This window comes from Camelina sativa, chromosome 7, assembly GCF_000633955.1.
Source record: "Camelina sativa cultivar DH55 chromosome 7, Cs, whole genome shotgun sequence".
In the NCBI taxonomy this organism is placed as follows: domain Eukaryota; kingdom Viridiplantae; phylum Streptophyta; class Magnoliopsida; order Brassicales; family Brassicaceae; genus Camelina; species Camelina sativa.
This window is the reverse complement of record NC_025691.1, coordinates 33,324,446-33,338,826: the sequence shown is the minus strand read 5'-3', so window position 1 is coordinate 33,338,826 and position 14,381 is coordinate 33,324,446. Positions and strand designations below refer to the sequence as shown.

At 35.6% G+C, this 14,381-nt stretch overlaps 4 protein-coding genes across 4 annotated transcripts in view; 1 reads left to right on the top strand and 3 right to left on the bottom strand.

Moving 5' to 3' along the window:
• On the top strand, positions 2,757-4,626 carry LOC104704036 (probable membrane-associated kinase regulator 2). Its single transcript, XM_010420149.2, has 2 exons — positions 2,757-4,131; positions 4,239-4,626. The coding sequence occupies exons 1-2, from the start codon at positions 2,931-2,933 to the stop codon at positions 4,295-4,297; spliced, it is 1,260 nt and encodes a 419-aa protein (XP_010418451.1). The 5' UTR covers positions 2,757-2,930; the 3' UTR covers positions 4,298-4,626.
• LOC104705232 (disease resistance protein RML1A) lies at positions 6,394-10,114 on the bottom strand. Its single transcript, XM_019228147.1, is given in 4 exon segments — positions 6,394-8,059; positions 8,179-8,475; positions 8,592-9,402; positions 9,623-10,114. Coding segments are annotated over 4 exon segments (2,814 nt in total). The 5' UTR covers positions 10,096-10,114; the 3' UTR covers positions 6,394-6,826.
• LOC104704035 (late embryogenesis abundant protein At1g64065-like) lies at positions 10,765-11,620 on the bottom strand. Its single transcript, XM_010420148.2, has one exon. It carries the CDS (start codon positions 11,502-11,504, stop codon positions 10,860-10,862), a length of 645 nt encoding a protein of 214 aa, XP_010418450.1. The 5' UTR covers positions 11,505-11,620; the 3' UTR covers positions 10,765-10,859.
• LOC104704034 (respiratory burst oxidase homolog protein F-like) overlaps positions 13,079-14,381 on the bottom strand; it is a 7,968-nt gene continuing 6,665 nt past the window's right edge. Inside the window, exons 12-14 of the mRNA XM_010420147.2 lie at positions 14,265-14,381; positions 14,073-14,151; positions 13,079-13,852 (exon numbers count right to left, since the gene is read on the bottom strand). The exon at positions 14,265-14,381 is cut by the window's right edge and continues 13 nt beyond it. Coding sequence (XP_010418449.1) covers positions 13,743-13,852; positions 14,073-14,151; positions 14,265-14,381 — 306 coding nt within the window. The 3' untranslated portion in view covers positions 13,079-13,742. The remainder of the gene's footprint in view (positions 13,853-14,072; positions 14,152-14,264) is intronic.

Genomic DNA, 14,381 nt, shown 5'->3' with positions numbered 1-14,381 from the left:
AACATCTTTGAGACGGAAGACAAACGACCGTTAAATTCTTAATCGAGAGCGTCCAAATTCGATTAACGTCTTCAATGGGGTCGCACGTGGTCGTCGAGAGGGTAGACGGTAGAGGCTCTCAACTACGACGTCGTGGGATGTGAGGGATCAAAGAACAATTTCATTTGGGCCTCTGAGAATCTTTAAGGGAAGGCCTAATAAGTGAAGTGAAATTATAAGAACTTTAGCTTCTTTTTTCTTTTTGTGACAAATAACCCTAGATTTTTTTTCCCCCCCACTATAAGTCATAATGGTTAGAGATTTAGTGAAGAACAAATATTGAGATTATGATCTTTCATATATACTCGACGTATGTTGAATTTGAAGCAACAACAATCATAGTAAATTGTGTACTTTATAAGTTCCAAAAAATCTAGGTGATCTCCAATTCTATATTAGTATGTAAAAATAGAATAGTTTTCTTGTACAATATGGTTTCTTATTGTGAAGATGCTTTTATAATAATTTTCTTGAGATAAATATGGTTTCATCCCTGTCTCATTTCCAAGTTCTAAATAGTGGACTTAAATAAAAGTGTTTCGTAGTCTATCTAAAATATTTGTTAAATATAAATCATTGCACAACACAACTATATTACGCTAAAAGATAGTTGTGTACAAAATAAATAACTAGTCATGTAAGACCAAATCTAGCTGTGGTTATTGGTCTAATGAATCAAATTGTCTTTTTTTCCTTTTAAATGATTTTTCTGCAGTGCATTTAAATCATATACACATTCGACTTTAATTACATATATATATATAAAAAGGTATGTAGCTTAATTAATACCTACGTAAATCAAATAGCTAGGACTTACTATTGCGGCATCATGCCAAACAATTAGCCCGACAAGATCAGATTTTCTTAGGGTAGTAATATTCTTCTCGTGATCAACAGGATAAAGAGAGGCATATCATGCTTATAAGAGTATCTGAAATGATTTGGGATCAACATTTTATTCAAAATAGATACTACTACATAATTGGTTTAATCATTTGAGTTGGACGGAAATAGCTTAGGCTGCTATGAAGCATTTTTTTTTATCTTTTTGGACCAGTAAAAATTTTACATTAGAAAGACTTTCAGAAATTAGTTGGAGTCAAAATTTGGATCACTACATATCAAAATTTAACAAATTATCTTGTACCAATCTCAATATATATATATATATATATATATATATATATATATATATNAATAAATAAATTGGAGAAAATCCACTAAAGCTGAAATTCAGGGAAGCCGGAAGCCTATCAAACAACGAGTGACTAGCTTCTTTGACTTGCTTTTGAAAGTGCTTTGCCCTTTTGAATATTTTGCTAAAGCAAAATAGTAGTAAAAAAAAGGAAAAGAAACTTTTTTTGTTTTGTTTTATTTTGACAAGATCGTGTATCCCATTAATATTATGTAAATTAAATCTCAACTAGAAATGAATTGATTTACATCGAAGTACTAAATATATAAATACAGTATGAATGAAATTGAAATGAACCCATGAACTGGATTAAATTGTAGTATAAGGAGAAAAACAAAAAAAGAGTGATTGTATGAAAATTAAATGGATCCATACGAAATCACGTACATATATATGGGCCCATTATTCTGGGAACTTGATGAGGCCCATTGAAGAAGGGTGATAATGCGATATTTGGGGTCTACATCCACTGAATCTGACGGTCTGAAATGTCTTTCGGCAAAATAATGATGATGTTAATAATATACGTCTTGGAAGTTGGAACTACAAACTTTACGCATATCGTTTGTGTAACTAATAGTACAACATTATACTAACATTATCCAGATTCTTTCAGAATCAGTTCAATTTTTTAATCACTTTTGTAGGCGACACCATTAATTTTGTCGATTCCCATTGATTTTTTTTTTTTTTTTGAACAAAAATCGATTCCCATTGATTAATAGAGAAATACTAGTATGTAACTCAAATCTTGTAAACTTAAACTAAACATTAGAATTATGTACTACTATAATAATGTGGAAGCGTACTATGTAGATGGGAGGGAGTAGTAGAAAATAAAAGAGTACGTATATAACACTTTAATGATCTCTGACCTTTTGGTCTGACTGTCTCAGTCTGAAAGTCACGTGACTCACCTGCTCCTTTACGCTTAGCAACTAGCAACGCAACTCAATTCTTTGCCACGTTTTTTTTCGTATTTAATCTCTTTTGGCTCTGTTTCTTGATTTCTTCTGTAAATAAGGAAAATACAAAGAGAATTTACTTATATTACAATTTTATGACAAAATAAATTTGTTTTATTGTCAGTATAATAAAAAATAATTTTTTTTTCTTAAACAGCATCCAAAGCTTGGTTTTTTTGTATGTGGGAATCGGGTCTTTTTAGTTTTTTTTCGTCAACTATATCCCATCGACATTAAATTATACTGTATTAGACTATTAGTTTGTATTATTATCACACCAAAACTGTATAAGAGTGATCGTCACTGAATAGTGAATACTAAACAGTAAACACAAGATTAGAATTGAAAAGTAAATATATTTGTCGAGCAATTTGTAAAGATAAGACTACTACATTACCATGTAAGTAAAACTACTAATTATACAGACTTATGAACTGTTACCGATTGTGTAATTAAATTTGTTCTAGTACCGTTTTTTCTTGTTTTGTTTGTAGTCATAACACTATTTCATACCATAAGCAATAAAGAAGAACACCATATTATATTTATTTATTTTATATAAAGGTAATCACTCTTCTCTTACAAGCACCGTAGTAGTAAAACCCTTGTTTTTGTTGTGTCTATGTAAAAAGGGAGAGACACTTTGAAGAAGAAGAAGAAAGAAGAAAGCTTTGAACACATAAAAACGCAGCGTTTTAAGGGGAAAAGAGTTGATTCTGGCTTTCCCAACAATGGAAGCTTTCAGTCTCCTTAACTACTGGAAAAGCAGTGGTGGTCACGGTGTTACTTTCCTCCCTCCTTCCTCCGATTCTTCTTCTTCTTCTTGCCGTTACTCCGCCGCCGATTCCACCGCAACCACCACCATTGTCACCACCTCCGTCACAGAAACTGAGGATGAAGAACCCGACAACGACAACGACGAAGGTCCCTTCTTCGACCTTGAGTTCGCTCTTCCAGCTGAAGAAGAAGAAGAAGACGACGACGACGGAGGAAGAGAAGGAGACTCCGTTTCCGATTGTACGGACGGCGGTTGCGAGTTCAAATTCACTCTCTCGTCTAGCTCCGGCGAAGAAGATCGAGCAGATCCAGACTCCCTCGACGATGTTTTCGAAGAGGTCGAACCACCGTCTTCTTCAGAGCAGCAGACTTGTTCCGTCAAAGCTCCGGCGGCGCAGTTATCGGCGTCGATTTTGAAATCCGCCACTAAGCTTCGCGTGTTCATGCTCGGAATGAAGAAACCGAAGCTCATCCAAGCGAAACTCGGATCTGAAGACATCGTCGACAAACAAAATCCTCCTCCTCCGCCGCCGCCGCCGCCGTCGTCTCACTCGCCGGAATCGCAACAGAAAAGTAGTACGATGACAGTTAATTTAAAAGTCGAAGACGTTCCGATAGTTTCTTTATTCACAAGAGAGAACAGCTCAAAGAACTCATCTTCGTCGTCGTCTTCTTCATCCTCATCGTCTTCCTCGTTAAAGAAGCAAAACGGCAACGAAACTGTCGTTTCAGATGAGAAACGCTTTATGATGATGCAAAAGTACTTAAAGAAGGTGAAGCCGCTTTACATCAGAGTCTCGCGTCGTTACGGCGAGAAACTACGACACTCCGGTCCACTAACAGCTCCGTCGTCGTCGGCGAGATCCACGGAGGAGAAAACGGAATCTCCGACGGCGACGACGGCTACGAAGAAGACGAGTAAAACGGGAAACAACATCAACATCAACATCCCAGCAGGTCTTAAAGTAGTGAGGAAACACTTGGGAAAAAGCAGATCGTCATCTTCGACGGCGAGTACACCGTCGTCTACGGCTGCGGCGAGTGTAACGACTCAGCAGTCTGAGTCAAGAAGACGCGACGACTCGCTTCTTCAACAACAAGATAGTATCCAAAGCGCTATTTTACACTGCAAAAGATCTTTCAATTCCTCTAGAGGTTATTAATATTCAATTAATCAAAACTTCATTAACACAATTCACTTAAACATTTCTTAATTTGATTAATAATTAATTGTGTTTTGTTATGAATTTTTTTTTTTTCAGATAAGGATCCGTCGGTGTTACCAAGATCGGTGAGTGAACCTTCCTCTTACGAGAAATGAGACAAGAAAAATATCGTAATCTTTGGTTTTAGTTATCAAGAGAATCAATCTCAACGGTTTATGATTTTCTTGCATTAACAACTTATGATAAGTTATTGTATATAATTTTGTCTGGTTTAGCTTATTTTCGTCAGAATTATAGGCATTACCAAGTGTCGTGGGTTTTAGATGTTGGTCATGTAGTTTTGATGATGACTATTGAAACTTTGGAACATAAAAAGGGTTAATTAAGAAGAAAAATGTAGGCTTGTTCTTTTTGTCATATTTATGTTAAAGAGACAATAACTTGTGTTACACTCACACAATGTATATGATTATATTATATGTTATGAAATAGATTATTGAAATATACAATGTATCTTAAAGATTATAAATTTGAAATTATTGAAAAATATGAAGCAAATAAAAAGCAGTTTTTAATAGAGGGAAAAAGATGCTAAATATGTCATTAACTTTTAGTTGATCCCATTTTATATTTGGAATGACGGAAAGAGAAGTAAATGTGGGGCTATATTGGTAAGTGAGACGGTGAAAGTTGAGACAGAAACAGTGAAAAAATCCGATTTACTTTTTCCCTTTTTTTTTTTTTTGAAATGTGAAATCTCTTTTTTTCTTCTTTTTGTTTGTAAATGGTGTGTATGTGTAAGTACAAAAGAAGGAAGAAAACAAATGCATTAAAATTTCAAGTTCCCGTAAACGTAACCAAGATTCTATATAATATAGAAACAAAACTTGGCTCCAGATCAATAATGCACAATTCACAATAATAGCNTAGTACAACAGAAGGAAGAAAACAAATGCATTAAAAATTCAAGTTCCCATAACCGTAACCAAAGATTCTACAGTATATAATATAAAAACAAAACTTGGCTCCAGAGCAATAATGCACAATTCACAATAATAGCACACGGGTACAAAATGCATGGTTATTTTTCACCGATGTGTAGTATTCAATGTTTTTTTGTTTGTGTGTGGTGTTATTTCATGCTTGTAGAACAATACTAATAAATTTCTGTAGGAAATATATAATTACGTACAAATTGCATACTAATATGATAGAACCACTCTCTTATTAATTAAACGCAAGCAACCCCAACAAATCCTAGTACTAGAAGTCTAGAACAATTAAAACGCAAGCAAGCAACAACACTACGATTTAATCCAAAGGCAAGTAACCACAACTAATTCTAGTACTACAAGTATACAATAATTAAAAATGCAAGTAACAACACTATGCCATTGAAAGCAGAGGAAAAAAAACATGTACCCAGACAGACCACAAACCGCTGTCACAGAAGATGTCATGATTTGAGAAACAAATCAGAATTATGATCACGAGTCATGGCATGTATCTTACAAAAATTAATAGGATACCGATACATACATGCTTGCAAAGAGGCTGAATAATACGTCATAGTTATTTATAAACGACTTAATTACTTGATCAGTAGATGGAAGTATTGAAGATACCACAAACTCATGGAACACATTTGGGAAGATTATAAATAGGTTTAAAAGAGGGAAGAAGGCACATTCACCTGATCCACAAACTGGATTTTCTTGTGTTCCCTATTAAGAATGAGTCACCAAAAGATGTGGTTAGAACACAATGAAACAAACAGAGATTGATTTATTCTTTAATGACCAAATACATTTGTAAGAGATGTAAAAACTTACCACTAGTCCAATACCAAATCTGAAACAGATGGTAATAAGTACACAGATAATTAAAATCTAGTTGGAGATGAGATACCTACCTCTTCACTAAGACGTTAGATTTTCTTTCTCTTTCTCTTTAGTGCTTTGCTCGAGCCGCAAACTCATCAAGTTGCATAATAATGTGCCTTCGCTGACAAACAGAGCTTCAAGAGCTAGGCATAAAGCAGAGAATACTGAAGTTTATCTTCTATCAGATTTTATGATGTCTCAATCCATACAAATGGATTTCCCAGTTGGACTACATTAGCTGAGAAATATGCAGATCACTGAAGCTTTTAAGCTTAAGAGTTTCTGAAATAGAGCATTGAATATATATCCACAACAATATGCAGATCATTGAGAGCTTTTAAGCTCACGAGTTTTACAATGTTAATCAATACGAATTTAAAGCAGAACATTGAATATATCCCCATCAATATGACAAGTCTTACAATGTAAATCATAAAAAAAAAAAAAATCAATTGCAGAATCAACATACAAATTCAAATTAATGAAAGGTTTCGGAATCAATTGAAAAAAAAAAAAGTCAAAATCGAAGTTTCTGAATCTGCAATAGAGAGATTTCGAAATCTAAAAACACAAAATCACGCAATCAAAAGAGAGCTTTGTATATGTAATAAACATAGAATCGTTAGAAAACCCTAAATAAACTCAACAAACAAAACCTGGCGATGAAGAGGTGTTCGAGAAAACTCAACATCGCCGCTACAGAGAAAAAAGGAAGAAATTTTATTAGTCTTGTAGGAACACTAACCCTGGTCCCTATCCTCAAATCCGAACCCAAATCCTACGTATTCGATTACATAGCCTTTACAAGAGAGTGCCTCGTTCATTGGACGCGTCGTCTGATACCGAGTCCCAGTTGCTTAGTCCATCTTCAGAGTCTTCCAACACCTCGCTGAGATCAGACTCGTTATCGTAATCTTCACTGCCCATGTCGCTGCTTCTCTCTGTTTCGTTCGTCAAGGTTTGTACACCACATTCAGTAATCTCGTAGTTGTCCAAAGGAGTGGAGCCGCTGATTTGGAATACAAACAATGCATCGCTTCTAACATCATGCAAGATACCATTAAATACACACAGATGCTTCGTTCGGATTCCAGTAGAATGATTTGGGTGTTCTAAGGAAACAACTCCACTTCCAATATACCATCCCCTTTCGCATGTGACACGACACCGTAGTTCAACACGTCTTTGGTTTCTTTTCCATAGGGGTTGGTTAGGCGCAATCACCACGCAGGCCTTAAACGTGGAGGATATAGAACATGTGTGACGAATGTACAAAGTGTTACCTGTGGCTCTGTGATGGAACTCACTAGGCACTACGCTTCCAGGGAACCATGCGTGCTCGACAAGAGACCGTTGGATAATTACTCTCTGTGCTTCTTCACCAAGTCTGAAGCAGTTGCTGAAATTGAGTTGCGCTTCTGGAGTGTTTAAAGGGTAAGTTACACTCTCCAGTGATTCACAATCTTCTGCCGTTAGGAACTTGAGCGAAGGAGGAAGCTCTGGTACTGATTTCAGTTTTCTACAGCGACATAGACTAAAGTGGTATAACCTTTGTAAACCTTTGATGCAATCTGCAATCACCTCAATATCAGTAGAGCTTAGATCTAGTGTCTTTATACTCGAGGGTAGATGTGTTATGCTCTTGAGATCTCGACTGCCACGTAAATCAAGATGCAAAAGTCGAGAGCAATGCCTAAGTGATGCAGGCACTTCTTCTAAACCTGTTCTAGCGAGACAGAAGCTCTGAATGTTGGTAGAGAAATCTGGAAAAGTTTTCAATTGTGAGCATCCAGTCATGTACATAATCTTAAGGGAGGCCAAGTTGATGTTAGTTGGTATGACTTGAAGACTTTTGCAGCCATCCATAGATAACACATCTAGTTTATGAAAATTCCCGATAGAAGATGGAAGCTCCGTCAAACCAAGGCAAATACCCAGATCCAACCTCTCCAAATTTGTAGCATATGTAAGATCTGGGAGTTCCTTCAGCATATATGAAAATTTCAAATCTAACTTCTTTAGTTTCGTTAGCAGCTGAAAGTGATAAAAAAAATCCACAAAACAGAACATAAAATGAGAAACCTCTTATTCCATCTGTGTCTTAATATATCTTTATTTGGATTTAGTTTGCAAAATTATTAGACTATACTAACCTGAGTTCCTTGCCAGAGGTACTCGAGCCGGCTACTTTGCATATCGAGTTCAACGAGATTTTCCGCGCTAAATTTAAGAGGAAGATGCTTGCTTGGGTATGCATCCCAATGTAGTAACCTTAGTCGAGGTGGAAACTCTATGTCCTCTGGTATATCCATTCTATTATACCAATCACGTCTTGTCTTGTAAACATTTAGGAATCGAAGATTACACATTCTTCTAAGAGCTCTATTGCTTATACTCACTTCGTTAATTCCTGATGTATCAAATGATATGCCAGACAGAGCTCCAGTACCCTAAACCAACTTTAATTAGTATATAAAGAATGTTAAGATTTGTTTGTCTTCACTTGACTTTTTTAAAGGGTGAGCAAAGGAACTAACCAAAACCAAAACAAAAAAAAAAACCTTACTGTTTCATTTTCAAGGACATGACAGATCTCTTCGGCATCAATTAAGATCCGACGTTTCCAAGGCTCTTCTCTTTGATTGGCTTGTCTGCCCACATGTTGTAGTAACTTGTGCATTCTTATTCTTCCATCCGTAGATATATAGATGAGAGATTTGTTTACTAGGATATTCAACTCGTGTTCGATATCTAAGTTATTGTTAGCGAGCATGGCTTTCACAAGATCACCATCTTCATGGTTGAAGAAGATTGCAATGTGAAGAAACAGAGATTGCTCATTCTCATGTAAACTCTCATAACCGACTCTCAGTACTTCTTCGATATCTCGATCAATGATAGTGTCTAGCCTTCGTATTACATATTCCCATTCTTCGTCATTCTTCCCTTATAAAGATGAACCGACCACACGTAGACCCAGCGGAAGCTTTCCACAAAGCTCAATTACCCTTAACAGCCTTCCAAAGCCATTATTTAGATAGTTTTCACTAAAAGCATATTTTTCTTGATATGATCTAAAAGCATAATCATCAAGACCAGTGGGATGGCATCCCCTCTGGTTGTCCACAAAACAAGTAAGCTGAAACTTATTAGAGAGTAGACTATGTAAAGCTCTAGCAATGGTACTTTTACCAATGCCTGCAGGACCAGAGATTGCAACTATCTTAACCCCATGATTATCTAAATCTAGCAAAGACTGAATTTTCCTCATGTGAGCCTCAATCCCCACCATGCCATCAAAATCCTTAGATGGTGTAACGTTTAGTTTGTCTGAAACATCTCTTGCAATTTTCTCGATCATTTTTGCTTCATTGTCCCTAACAAAATAGAACAAATAAACATTTCCATTAATCACTAATCATTAAACTGACATAGCCAATATATTTCGAAAATTCATTCAGCAAACATACTACCCTTAATCACTAGTCTATTCTAGTCAAAATTGTTTCCTCATATAGCTTCACAAAACACCATTCATTTTTGTATTTTTTTCCTCGAATGTGATTACTATTTGCAAAATCATTTAAGACGACATACCAGTTTAGCAAGTGTTCACCGGCAATGTTGCCCACATAGGCCAAAGCATGGCTCCATTTTTGCCTTTCCTCCTCTGTTTTACGAGCACAAGTTTCTCTGAAAGCGTTTCCGAAATCTCCAGTTTGTTTGCGCACTTCAGATGGATCAACTCCGTAGAAGATAGTCATTACTATTTGTCCAATATCTTCCTTGCACTTTAAAATCAACAACAACTCATCCAAACACCAGCTGGAAGAAGCATAGTTCTTAGAGAGCACTACGATAGAGATCCTCGATTCTCTAATTGCTTGCGTGAGCGCGGGGCTAATGGTTTCGCCTCTCACGATTCTTTGATCATCGAACATCGTAATCCCGTTGTAGTAAAACTGTTTGCGAAAATGACTAAGAAAGCTTGTACGGACGTCTGATCCGTGGAAGCTCGTGAAGACTCGGTATCTCCAAGTACGAGGCGCAGAAGAAGAGGAAGAAGCCATGAGAAAGAGAGTAGTAGCGAGAAATGTTGAAGGTCAGATATACAAAAATGTCTCTAGACGAGCCATATATGTAGGAGAAAATGCAAAAGACACTATTCAACGTTTACTTTTAACTTCTGACATTTGAGAAGGAGAGTACGAAGTTTCTTGGCTTTTACAGTCCTCCAGAAATTATATAAAAAAAAGTGAATATATTAGTAGACTATAAAGAGAGAGAGGCGATAATGAAATTGTTAATGTTGTTTCCGGCTAAATTTTTCGTAATGTTTTGGAAAACCACAAAAGAAAAGGTTAATGAATGGATGTATACGTTACCTACGTACGTCGATTTGATGTGTACATGCATGAATGAGTCAACATGTTGTTTCCGGCCTTGAGAAGTTTTCCAACTTAATAATATCACTATTTATGCATTTAACTAATGAGAAAATTCAAAAAAAAAAAAAAAAAAAAAAANCTGAGAAAATTCCTAGTAATTTCTCATTTTTCTGCTTTTTGGAAAGCTCCAAACTTATTCATTTCTTCTCATCCTAGTATCCTACAAAGTCATACATATCATTTTAGTAATTACTACTTCCCTTTTCTACAACTTTAATATTTGCCTCATACACACACTATTGAAATTAAATCACAACATCACAAATCCATTATGAAAAAGACCCAACAACATCAAACAAATATTAATAATTAATATCTTACGAATTTACGATCAAGACACACCCAAGAAACAAACAAACCGGGTCACAAAACCGAAACAATCACTACTATTCACATAACAAATGTTGAATAAACCGACCGGTTAAATTGAGTCTCATGGTACAACTCATCACACTAACCTTCCATCTCCTCCTTCCCAAAACCTTGATCCTTCCTCTAATCTCAGCAACACTTCTCAATTCCAAAAAACCTAACCTTAAATCCGAATCCAAACCCTTAGTATCCAATAACCGAAACGAACCGATCTCAACCACAACACAGGTTATTTTAACCGTCTTATGAGCTTCAACTCTTCTCCCTTCGATCGTCGTCACTCCCACGACTCCATGATCAGCGTAAACAACACGTAACGAACCATCCTCAAACTCAAACGCTCCAAAATTCGAGTTTCTGATCGTGATATCACTTACTAGCGTGGCGTTGAAGTAAGGGTTTGTCGAATTGCCTCCGAATCGAAGATCACGAGTCGATACCGATGTCGTTTCGATCTCTGGTGTAGAAATCCGTAGAAAGATCGAAGAGAGGATGAGAAAAACTGCGAAGATGATTACGATTATTGTCAAAGTATAGATTAGACATTTCCCTGGTGGTTCCTCTGTTTTCCGACGCCAGATTCTTGGTTCGTTCTGTTCTTCGTCGCTCCGGCCGTAGATCTCCGTCGGAGCTAACGTGATCCGATCTTCTTCGACCATTTTTTTTGTTTTGTTCTGTTGTTGAGATCAGAGGAAGAAGAGGGGAGTTTAAGGTTAATGGAAGAGTGGGTGGTTTCTTTTTTGGCGGTTAAAAGAGGATTTTGTGGAGGACACGTGGCGAGATCATGTTGGGTTAGAGTCTTACGTGTTGTTGTTTTTTTTTTTTGCACTAACGGCGTGTATTGAAACCATAAATTTGGAGAATTTGATGAGATTTAGTAAATTTAGAATTTTGATACATTTTAGGAAAGTTCATATGATTTTCTGTAAAATTCTTTCAAATCCCACCTAAAACCATGAGATTTGAATTTCTGTATTTTTAACTAAACAAATCCTCTCAAATCCTCCAGAATCCTAAAAATAATTAAAATCCAAATCAACAAAACTGTTTTAAATAACAATGAATTTTAAATTAGATTTTTAAATCATCAGTTCAATAACAGTGGATTTTAAAGTAGATTTTTAAATCATCAATTCAATAACAGTGGATTTTAATAGACTTTTTAAAATCCATGATTGGATAACATAATATTTGTAAATTTCACACAAATCATTTAAAATGTCAAGTTGAATACACCTCCTAAGTCTTTTTAGGAGGCTCTGAATGATCTCATCTTGAAATTATTATTATTGCTTTTTTCCATGTACATCAATCGTTTTTTTTGAATTTTGTTGGCTTTCTAGTTTTTCTTTCTCGCAATTATGAGAAAACTTTGAATTTGGATTATCTAATTAATGGTATAGATATTTATTTTGTGGTATATAAATCTGTATTGGTACGTAACACTTGACTTTCTTTGTCTTCTGGTCTCTTGGAGTCCACGTACAAAATTAGAAAATTTCCTACTCTAATTTGACGATAGCTAGTGGACTAGTGGGCTTATACTATTTCGTATTTGTTTACAATAGAGACTAGTGGTCCTTTACTCGATCTCTTTCTAAAGAAGATTGAACTAAAGCACTTCCAGTTCAAATTTTGTTTGAGAGTAATATGTTATGTTTGTCTGTTCAATTAGTTAAGGCTTTGTTCTCGAAACAAGGTCCAACTCCTGCTGAGTCCTTTACTGTAACTATAGAATTAGTTCATTTCCCCACATAGACGACCATTGGACCCCAATTATGATTATATGGGTCATAGACTAAACTTATATGTGACCACATTAATTCTATTGGCCCTTGATTATTTTGATCTTTCGAAAATGTGTGTTTAGTGCCCATTTGGTTGATTAGCAAATTCATATTTTGCTTCATCTGACAAATGTTCCAACTTTGAAATAAAAATGGTATTTAGTCACTATTTACATGAGCGAGATAGTGCGCATGTCTAGTAGTAAACTTGCTAACGATCGGTGATGAATATCCGACGTCTATAGTGAGTTGCTACTAAAACGGTACAAGACTAACTAAAATGGTAAAACACCTGTTTTATATCTTACCATTCTCATTTTCTTTTTTTCTTTTTTTAACTCTATAATTCATTACTTTTCATTCATACCACTATTTTTTTTTTTACCCGTATTGTATCACTAATTCATTCATATAGGATTGTTTGTCTTGTTTTCAATGGAGACAAATAGAAACAATCAAATTTTTATGCTTTGTACACCTTACTTACATAATGATAAAAATACTGTGTTCCCCCTTATTTCCCAAATATCCTCCCAAGATTCTAGAAACTATAGTCTCTCTTTCACCGACTCCACTAAAGTTATACAAGAGCATAAACAATTCATTATAAGATAGCAAAAAGAATCCCCCAAAAAAAAGTGTCATCTTCCTAATCACATGGACCTTATCAACGCATTATTAGCTTTCCGTCCATTCTCTTCCCTGCAGCTGTATTGCACTTCCTCTACAGTCGAAACCGACGTCGTATTGTAGTCTCCTTCCCTCACCAAACCTCTCACCTCTCTCTTCTAGAATCTCCTCTCATTGGCTTGCTATACAAGAAATTGTAAAAAAAAAAAGACCCTAAAATATAACTTTAACATTTTCTATACGCTTCTATCAAACTTCCCCCTTCTCCTTCTGTCTCATATATATTTACATGTATGCCTCGGTGTATATAAATCTAGAACGTGTGGAAATTAAACGTTAACACACTCACTTTTGACAGTGTGTTAAACGTTTAATCACTTTGAATTACCAGTGTAAAGAGATTGCTTTTATACTATAAGTGGCTAAATGTGAGATATTAAAGAATCTAGGAGGGCTTTTTGGCTTCTTCCTTATTGTCTTTTAGAAATGCTCCTTGTGAAACTCAAACTTGGTTGAACCTTTTTGGTTGAATGTGTTGCAGAGTTTGCTAAGCTCTTTGCCTAAAACCGGTACCCCACAATAAAACACTCCTGCAAAAAAATCATAGATTTAAGAATCATTTCTATGGAAACTCGAATTTTTGATTGTGATAGAAAATGAAAGCATTAAAGCATGAACATGAAACTTATTGCCCACGGAATACGGATACAGAAAATGAAACGGAACTGTGGGGACTAAAATAATTGACTCCTGAAAGATAATTTTACTTTTTGTGAAGATTAGAAATGTATGGAGTTTAGTGATTGTTACCTATCCTTGCATTGCAGTGCTTGGAACTTAGCTTAGTGAGAACCTTCTTCCAATTGGGTCTTGCAAAGTGTGTTCTGACCTGAAAAAAAAAATATGAAGATTTTCAAAGATTTGGAGTTGTGTGGGGATACATTTTAGAATATTCAAAAGAATCATGACTTCTGTTTTGGTTAAAAGAAGAAAGTTACGTACCCTAGTGCCAGAGACAATGTCGACTCCGTTCTTGGCATGGTTAAGAGCTTGAACCATTGTAATGAGAGCAGAACGAGCATCACCTTCTTCATATACACTTGTCAAATAGTTATGCAT

What these genes read in the sequence shown, in the direction of transcription:
- LOC104704035 (XM_010420148.2), bottom strand. Translation starts at nt 11,504, where the DNA reads ATGGTCGAAGAAGATCGGATCACGTTAGCTCCGACGGAGATCTACGGC.
- LOC104704036 (XM_010420149.2), top strand. Translation starts at nt 2,931, where the DNA reads ATGGAAGCTTTCAGTCTCCTTAACTACTGGAAAAGCAGTGGTGGTCAC. An exon ending in ATCTTTCAATTCCTCTAGAG is followed by an intron (nt 4,132 to 4,238) that starts GTTATTAATATT and finishes TTTTTTTTTCAG; the next exon opens with ATAAGGATCCGTCGGTGTTA.